Source organism: Echeneis naucrates, chromosome 17 (genome assembly GCF_900963305.1).
Source record: "Echeneis naucrates chromosome 17, fEcheNa1.1, whole genome shotgun sequence".
NCBI lineage: Eukaryota > Metazoa > Chordata > Actinopteri > Carangiformes > Echeneidae > Echeneis > Echeneis naucrates.
The window spans coordinates 8,468,864-8,476,735 of NC_042527.1; the positions used below are offsets into that span (position 1 = coordinate 8,468,864).

The 7,872-nt window shown below is 40.5% G+C and overlaps 1 protein-coding gene across 2 annotated transcripts; it reads right to left on the reverse strand.

Moving 5' to 3' along the window:
- Positions 1-1,922: 1,922 nt before the first annotated feature.
- plvapa (plasmalemma vesicle associated protein a) lies at positions 1,923-7,649 on the reverse strand. 2 transcript variants are annotated; one of them, XM_029525025.1, is made up of 6 exons: positions 6,997-7,649; positions 6,569-6,623; positions 5,602-6,341; positions 4,213-5,155; positions 3,650-3,707; positions 1,923-3,066 (listed from the first exon to the last, which is right to left on the reverse strand). In XM_029525025.1, the coding sequence occupies exons 1-6, from the start codon at positions 7,390-7,392 to the stop codon at positions 3,033-3,035; spliced, it is 2,226 nt and encodes a 741-aa protein (XP_029380885.1). In that variant the 5' UTR covers positions 7,393-7,649; the 3' UTR covers positions 1,923-3,032. The 2 variants fall into 2 exon arrangements, with proteins under 2 accessions (XP_029380885.1, XP_029380884.1); XM_029525024.1 differs by having other exon boundaries at positions 5,602-6,320; positions 6,560-6,623.
- Positions 7,650-7,872: the final 223 nt, after the last annotated feature.

Below are 7,872 nucleotides of genomic sequence, written 5' to 3' on the forward strand. Positions count from 1 at the left end.
TATAGCTCAGTTACTCTTTTAGCACATTAGCTGATCGGTAATCTCCTTATCCCTGCCTGTGAAGAAGCACCAATAAGGCCCTCACTGCATGATGGATAATCAATGGCATAGACAAAGAGGACAGTGTTGCAGCTGGTCCGGCCTTCGTGCGGCTCAGCTCATGACATCCAACAGATGATATGTGAGGAATCCTTTGTTATGCAATGAAGACCTAGTTGCCAGTTTCCTAAGTGTTACTTTGGTACATATAGGTGACAGACCAGTCGACCAAAACATATTCCTCCAAGTATGTAACTGAACTGGAGTTCTGCTTAAATTTTATGTTTTGCTATGTAAGAGCTACCCAATTCAACTTATTATCAAGTCTAAATCAAAATGAAATTTCAGCTGACAAAATCAAAATCACAAAATCAGTGTGGTTGTACACATGGAATATTTTCTATCACATATTACATTGCAATCACACATGCAGGCAAGTAGATAACAACATAATTTAACTAATACATCTTAACTTTAATTTCTTTCTTTTAGACTGGTTGAAAGTATTCTACACATCCAACTAAATGTTAAAGATAACATACAGGATATTGAAATAACATCAGGCCAACAAGTTTTCCTTTGACAGGCTGTTAACACGCTTTGTTTTGTTACATTGGTATCCCACGCACAGCGTTAGGACAGCAGGATTATCCATAAAACTGAGACTGCATACATCTTGTTGCTCAAGCAAAGGTTACAGTAAGTCAAACCTATTCCCTCAAAACAATTAAATTGATTTACGCTTTCCTTTCCATAACACCCCTACTGGAAGAGGTCAAGGTGAAAGTCAGGGTACTGTTGAAGGGACTTTTACACAAAAGAATGCCTGGGGCTGGGGGAAATTTACCCTCTTAGCCATTTCCAGCACTTGTTTCATAACCCCCCCCCCACCCTTCCACATATCAGATGCTATAGTGTCTGCATGAGAGAAAGGGCTTTGTCCCCTGATGGCATACCGGTATGTGCAGCAGTTAGGAAATGCAATTAGTCACAGTAAGAGAGGGGACATTAGCAGCCACAGACAAAAGAGTTCGCCATCCTGCAACCCCAGGTGAGGAAGTTGTAATCATAAACCGTCATTCCCTTTCCATGATTGGCAAGCGGGAAGGAAGTGGCACAACAGGCTGGGGCCTGTGACACAGTGTGGCCAATGAGGGTTGAGAACCCTGATGAGCAGCCGATGAGTCTCAGTGACACATGTGGCCTCCAAAATGTCCTACTTGAAAAATGGGGACCAGAATTACGGTTGGTCATAGCACCAAACGATCGTGTCGACAATTTTACAGTTTTTCGCTTCACTACACTTTACACTTTACACTTTACTCGTAGCATTAAGTAGAAAATATTATTTTCTGGAGTGCTAAAAAACTTTGGAATGGCATCTTGTCTGTATTAACTTTAACTCTCTCAAACCAGGTGTTTCAACTTGGTGGAATGGTGACATTCATCACTGTTGATTATCATATAATTAATGTGGTGTTTTTCTGTGTAGTTCAGTCTGCTGTATATTGTGGGATCAATTAAATGTAAGTAAAAACTGATTAAATCTTTGCTGATAGTTATTTTTCCACTTTGCCAGTTGAAACAATAGCCAACTGCGCCATTTGGGCTAGAAATATATTAAAAAAAAAAATCACGTGTCGAGAGAACAGCTTGTTGCAGTGACAGGAAACATGCTTTTTCCAGTGTGATGATGATTTTAAGTATTTTTAATACTTCCTGCGTCTCTGTTCGTCTAATAACTTGATTCACAGAAACATCCAACCAACTGACCTTTAATATCCTCGCAGCTATTGCTGCGGTGAGCTGCACATCCCAAATGTGGAAAAACACTTGATGTTAAACAAAGGATATCCTTTAGACAGGAAAGACTCTCCCTTCGCTCACATTTAAGTGTTGTATTTATTAATTGGCACCAACACAATACACTTTTACATCTTGAATTATCAGCCTGTTCCCATTCTGTCAGCGCAACGAACAGGATGTTTGTCTGCTCCGTGATGCGTCGTTTTCCTGACCCATTTTGGCTCCATATTAATATTATTTTGACACAATGAGATTTAACTTGCATTGAGCCATTCTGTTTTGCAAAAATGTCAATAATATAATCTAAAACGTTATCGATGAATGGAAAGTGTCCCATTATACGTCACAAACCTTTAAACTGGCTGTTCATTTCTACACGTAAAAAAACAGCCCTGTTTCTGTTTGTATATGTTTATTGGTATTTCTCTGTTTCATGAACCAAGAAATGACCAATTATTTTACAAAATGATCTAATCGTTTCCATTTTCGGGCTTATTTTGGGAAAGGTCAGGACACCATCGTCAGATGCCAATGGAAGCTCTTTCACCTTCTTGTGTTCTTTAAAAGAGATATTATAAGATTTAGGATATCTGTGCGCTCCACAGTTATGCCACTCCACATGTTTAACAACAGTTTGTATACAGTACAAGAGCATTTCCAGTTCCCCCTGTCTGCCTCTGTTTGCCTGTTGATGTGTTGGTAGGTAAATATAAACATGCTGGACAGATTAAATTGTGCCGACAGTAAATCTTTCCCACAACATTGCACAAGGGGTTGAAAGCATTATTTGCAGACAATTAGTCACACAATAGGTGACGCACGCAGGGACAAACAATTATTTCCGCATCTGAATGGAGCAATATTTTAAATAGTCTTGTTTATAAGTCTGAGACAGGCACAGTTAGTGTGCTTATGTTTAAACAAAGCTTTTATTTTCTATATTTACATTGTCAAAATAGAAAATGTGCTTATGTTTAATTGCTTACTATATGGATACAAAACATTACCATACAAACTTCACATTTTATATTCAAAAGTGCAAAAAAAAGTTACTCAATTATAACCAGTATATTTTGAATTGTACATTCATTGTTATACAAGAGATTAACTCAATATGATGAACTTGCATTTCGCTGGGTGAGAAATCTCTTCATGATTTTAGATTTTGCTCATCGAGATAAGATGGACTATCCCAACATCCTGGAGAGATCATTTTTCTCCCTAAAAAAAGAAAGAAAGAAAAGGGGGGAAACTATTATTCTTGCTTTCGTGTTGATAAATTAGATACATCAGATTTAAAGCTGAACACAAAGTTTGGTGATCTGCTTTAGTTTTTTGTTTTTTTTATGTCCATAAGCTATTAAAAGCTCCCGTATTCTAGACACTGGTTGTTTAATTTGAAGTTCGAATCAGTAAAAAGATGTATTTTATATATTGTGATATAACAGCAGTCTCATTGTAGCTTCACAGCTCCTCTTTCTGGCCTCCTTCTGTAACGGGCCTGTGAGCCAGTCAGAAAAGAGCCTTTCAGCCTCTCCGTTGATGTGTGGCTGTTTTCATAACCCTCTCTGAGTGTGGGTGAGCTGGGCTAAGGGCACGACTGAGAACAGTGACTACTTTGTACCGACATCACAAAGTCACAGAGATCCTGCCAGCTCTTTTTAATGCAGCTTCCAAATAGACTGCGCAATTAAATTCCCTCACAGTGCAGTTGAGACCTGCTTTATAATTATCATATCAATCTTCAGACTGAAGCAGCAACATGTCCATTGTAAGCTATTAGCTAAGAAGAGATCATACTCACTGTGGGCCCGGGGGGTTTATGATGCGCTGCAGATCCTGAATGTGTTGGGCAACGTTGACTGTAGGTCAAACATAGGAGAAGAGTTATTTGTCATTAATTACCCATAAGGTTTCGATCGAACCACCTTTAATCTTACAAAACTGCAAGCAAACATTACACATCAAGGCTAGGATACACACAGTATCATAAATAATGCATCGAGTATGCAACGTCCCTGTTTGCACATGCATTTGAAACATTCAGCAGAAATTAGTCCTGTCAAGTTATTCTAAAAGTTTCATGAGCCTCCACATTAGTTATTTAGGAAAAATCCAGATTCATGAAGGAGTAGCTGCTGCTAAATCTTTTTTTTTTTTTCCAGAGCTTTAACCATGTTTGAAAAATCATTTTCTAGCATTTTTTAATTGATAAATATTTTTATCTAGCATTTTTTAATTATAAATATTTTTATCAATTAAAAAATGCTAGAAAATGATTTTACACAAAGAGTAAAACCAAATATACGCAACAGTTTTGTGTCATCTGCATAAATCTTTTGTACAGCTGCATTTTTTCTTTCTTACCTGAACTCAGTCCACTTGTCCTTCCAAACGCTGATCCAGTTCCACTATTCCCAGTTGATGGTCCTTTCCCTGTTGCACTTCCTGGCTTACTTGATCCGGAGTTACTATTTCCCACCCCGAACCAAGACCCAAAGCCTGAGTTTTTGGCACCTGTTGTAGGTTTATTTGACCCTATTCCACTGGAGCCAGGGTTAAGACTCGATCCAGCTGAGGATAACCCAGGGGTTGATGAACCTCTTGTGCTAACTGCTGGTTTATTTGCGCTAACCCCACTTGAGCCGATACCTGATTTTAAACCTGTTAATCCATAGTTTGACATCGCTCCCCCAGTTGATCCTGGTTTATTGACTCCTGAACCACCCAAGGATGAGCTTAAAGAGTCTGTCCCAGTTGAACCAAACTTATTGAGTGATAAACTGGGGTTATGGCCTAGATTTGACCCACCTAACGTGGAAGATGAGCTTGACGCGCCTGTCCCTGTTGAACCAAACTTATTGACTGATAAACTGGGGTTATGGCCTAGATTTGATCCACCTAACGTGGAAGATGAGCTTGACGCGCCTGTCCCTGTTGAACCAAACTTATTGACTGATAAACTGGGGTTATGGCCTAGATTTGACCCACCTAACGTGGAAGATGAGCTTGACACGCCTGTCCCTGTTGAACCAAACTTATTGAGTGATAAACTGGGGCTATGGCCTAGTTTTGATCCAATTGACATGGAAGATGAGCTCGACGCGCCTGTCCCAGTTAATCCTGGTTTGTTCAATTGAGATCCCAATGGGTTGAAGCTAGAACCCAACCCAGTTAGTGCTGTTCTACTAAACTGACCACCACCAGTAGAGCTTGATGAGGCAGAACTGGATCCACCAATATTAGGGATGTTAAACCCAGTCTGACTTGATGTGCCGAGCCGATTAGTCAAGCCACCTCCAAACCCAAGCTGGGAAAAAAGGAGAAAAGATTCATTTTATGAGAAAACAATTCTAAATCATTGACTTAATTTATACTGAGGCAGATGTGACCTCACATATATATAATATATATAATATCAGACCTCGGATGTTATAGGAGTTACATTGTCGGTACTTCAGTACTTGTAGTGCAGTACCCATAAAAGTCATAACATATACTGTGATGATAACGTTTATAGATTCAGATTTTAAAGGCTTTTAACGTATCAGGTCGTTTCCACCAGCACTGATGGTGCTGATGGCTGAATGCTTCAGGGTTTGGCAGAATGTCATTAGTGAGATACATTGATATATTGTCCTGTCTCTTCAGCTTCAAATGAAGAAGAGCACCAGCATGTTGAGCTTGTGATTCTCAAAGGTCACGCTCTTGCTGTTGACACGTTGATCTAATCAGATATGACTCTTTTGTTCTTACCTTAGTCGCACAGGTCATGTTGAGATGCCTGATTTGCAATGTGAGGTGTTCAACCTCTTTACTTTTATATCTGACACTTTGTTCCAAGACTTCTTTATCTCCAATCAGCCTCATCTTCTCCACCAGGAGTTTCTCCTTGTCTTGATCATGTTTCCGCTGGAGTTTTTCAAAGGTTTGTTTGTGCTCCTGAATCAGGCCAGAGCGGTTCTGGGTGCACCGGCGGTAGTCCTCCGATAGAAGCAAGTTCTCTGCCTTCATGTGACTGTTCTCAGCCTGGATTTCGGACACCTTCTGTCCCACAGTATTCAGGTACTGCTGGAGCTTGTTCTCCACCTCTCTAGATAGGTTGGTGCAGTTGGCACGGATCTGTTCCAGATGTTCCCTCTGTTTCGGACAGGTGAGCTGGAAGGCAATGTGTGAAGGGAAGAGGGATTCGATCTTGTGCAGGAAAGCCTTGGAGACATTTGAGACACCGCTCAAGGACTGGGAAAAGTCATTTTCGCATCTACGTTTAAAAAACTCCAACTCCTTTTCCTGTGTGGCTTTCTCCCTCCTCAGGCGGATGGCCTCCAGGTTAATGTAGTCTCTCTCTTTGGCAATCTGCTCCATATCCCCCCTCATTACTTTGACTGTTTGTGTGAAGTTGGTGTTCACAAGATCAAGTCTAGCTCTCATTTGTTCAGTCACAATCCCACAGTTGCAGTTATGGGGAAGAGTAGCTGAAAAAGGAGAATTAAAATAAATGAATCAATTAATTTAAATGAAAAAAATGGTGGCGCTGGTGAAAGGGAAAGGAAGTCAATCCAGCAAAACAGTACAGGCCAAAAGTTTGGATACACCTTCTCATTGAAATGAATAGGAAAGTGTGTCCAAACTTTTGGCCTGTACTGTAGTTTAAACCAGATTAGTCAAATAATGGAACTGTTTTCATTGGTTTGAAACACTCAAACATACTTACAGATTGGTTTGCAGCCGCTTTGACCTGAGGCCCTGCACATGAACAGTTCAGCATTGCAATGTTGCTGTTCATACAAGCAAAACAAATCTATTAGTATTATTCAAAAGAGTTGACCGAAACCAGCTTTGAAATACAAAAGACTTTGAAAGAACAACTGATCTCTCAATGCAATTGTTAAATTGTCTTACAAAAATGTATATCAGCCCAAGACCTGTTCTCCAATCATTTTAATAAAAAAAAAACTTGTGTTAGCAGTGTAAATATTCTCTGAGTTTAAAACTTAGCAGCCGGATGTGTGAATCATTAAAAATGAGAAATTACAGATCGAAGTAAAATTTCCCATGAGAACACAACTTCAATTAAGCTCAACTGCAGTCATACCAGAGACAGGAACCTGCACATTAGATATAATAAAAAGATTTATCGGAGCTTCTCACCACTTTCGAGTCGTAATCTTGGATAATGATCACTGACAAGTTGGCATAGTGGCGGAGTTTCAACAGGTCCCAGTCGTTCCGGGCCTTGTCAGTCAAAGTGGCGTTGAGTAAGTTGGTGAGGTTCTTCCTCTGCTGCCTGAGGTTGACATTCTCAATGGAGAGTTGGCTGAAGTGCTCCTCCAGGTCCTGGATTCGTGCTGCGGCCGCAGAGTCCTGATCTTTACCGTAGACCAGAAAGAGCACGAGGCTCACTATGATAAGAGCCTGAATAAGTGAAGAGAAGAAGAAGATAATTTGCAAGTAGTAGCCACAGCTCTTGCCCTTTGAGCGATACTGCATCCTCTTCTGGGTCTGTGGACTGTGCCTGGACACTTGCGAGTATCCACTGCTGTACATGGTTGCTGTTGGCCAAAGGATGGATGAGAGCAACAAGTCCAAGGTTTTAGGATTATTATGTGTGACAAGCCAAAATCAAAATTCAGTGGTCCATCTCCTTATCAGAAGATAGTCAAACGCTTTTCCAGCGCTCTGTGCCAAATAGAGCGCCAAATAAACAGATTTTAAGATACTGAATTATCTCCGAGCAGCCGTACAATTTCACAACTCCGTGCAGATATGGTCAGGCGTTTCCTGTCTGCAGTGTTGATGACAGAAGAAATGATAAGACTGTGGGCAGGTGTAAACATGGACAGGAATTTATAAACTCTTCCCATGATGAGACGTCGTCCTGCCCTGTCTCCTCCCTCCATTGGCTATGTCTCTTCACCATTGGCTGGCCCTTATGCAGAGGTTATCAACACACACATGGCCAGAGGGGATACAAGTACAGTAAAAACCAACCCTCTCTCAGGCTGTCTCTCGCTCTCTCACACACAC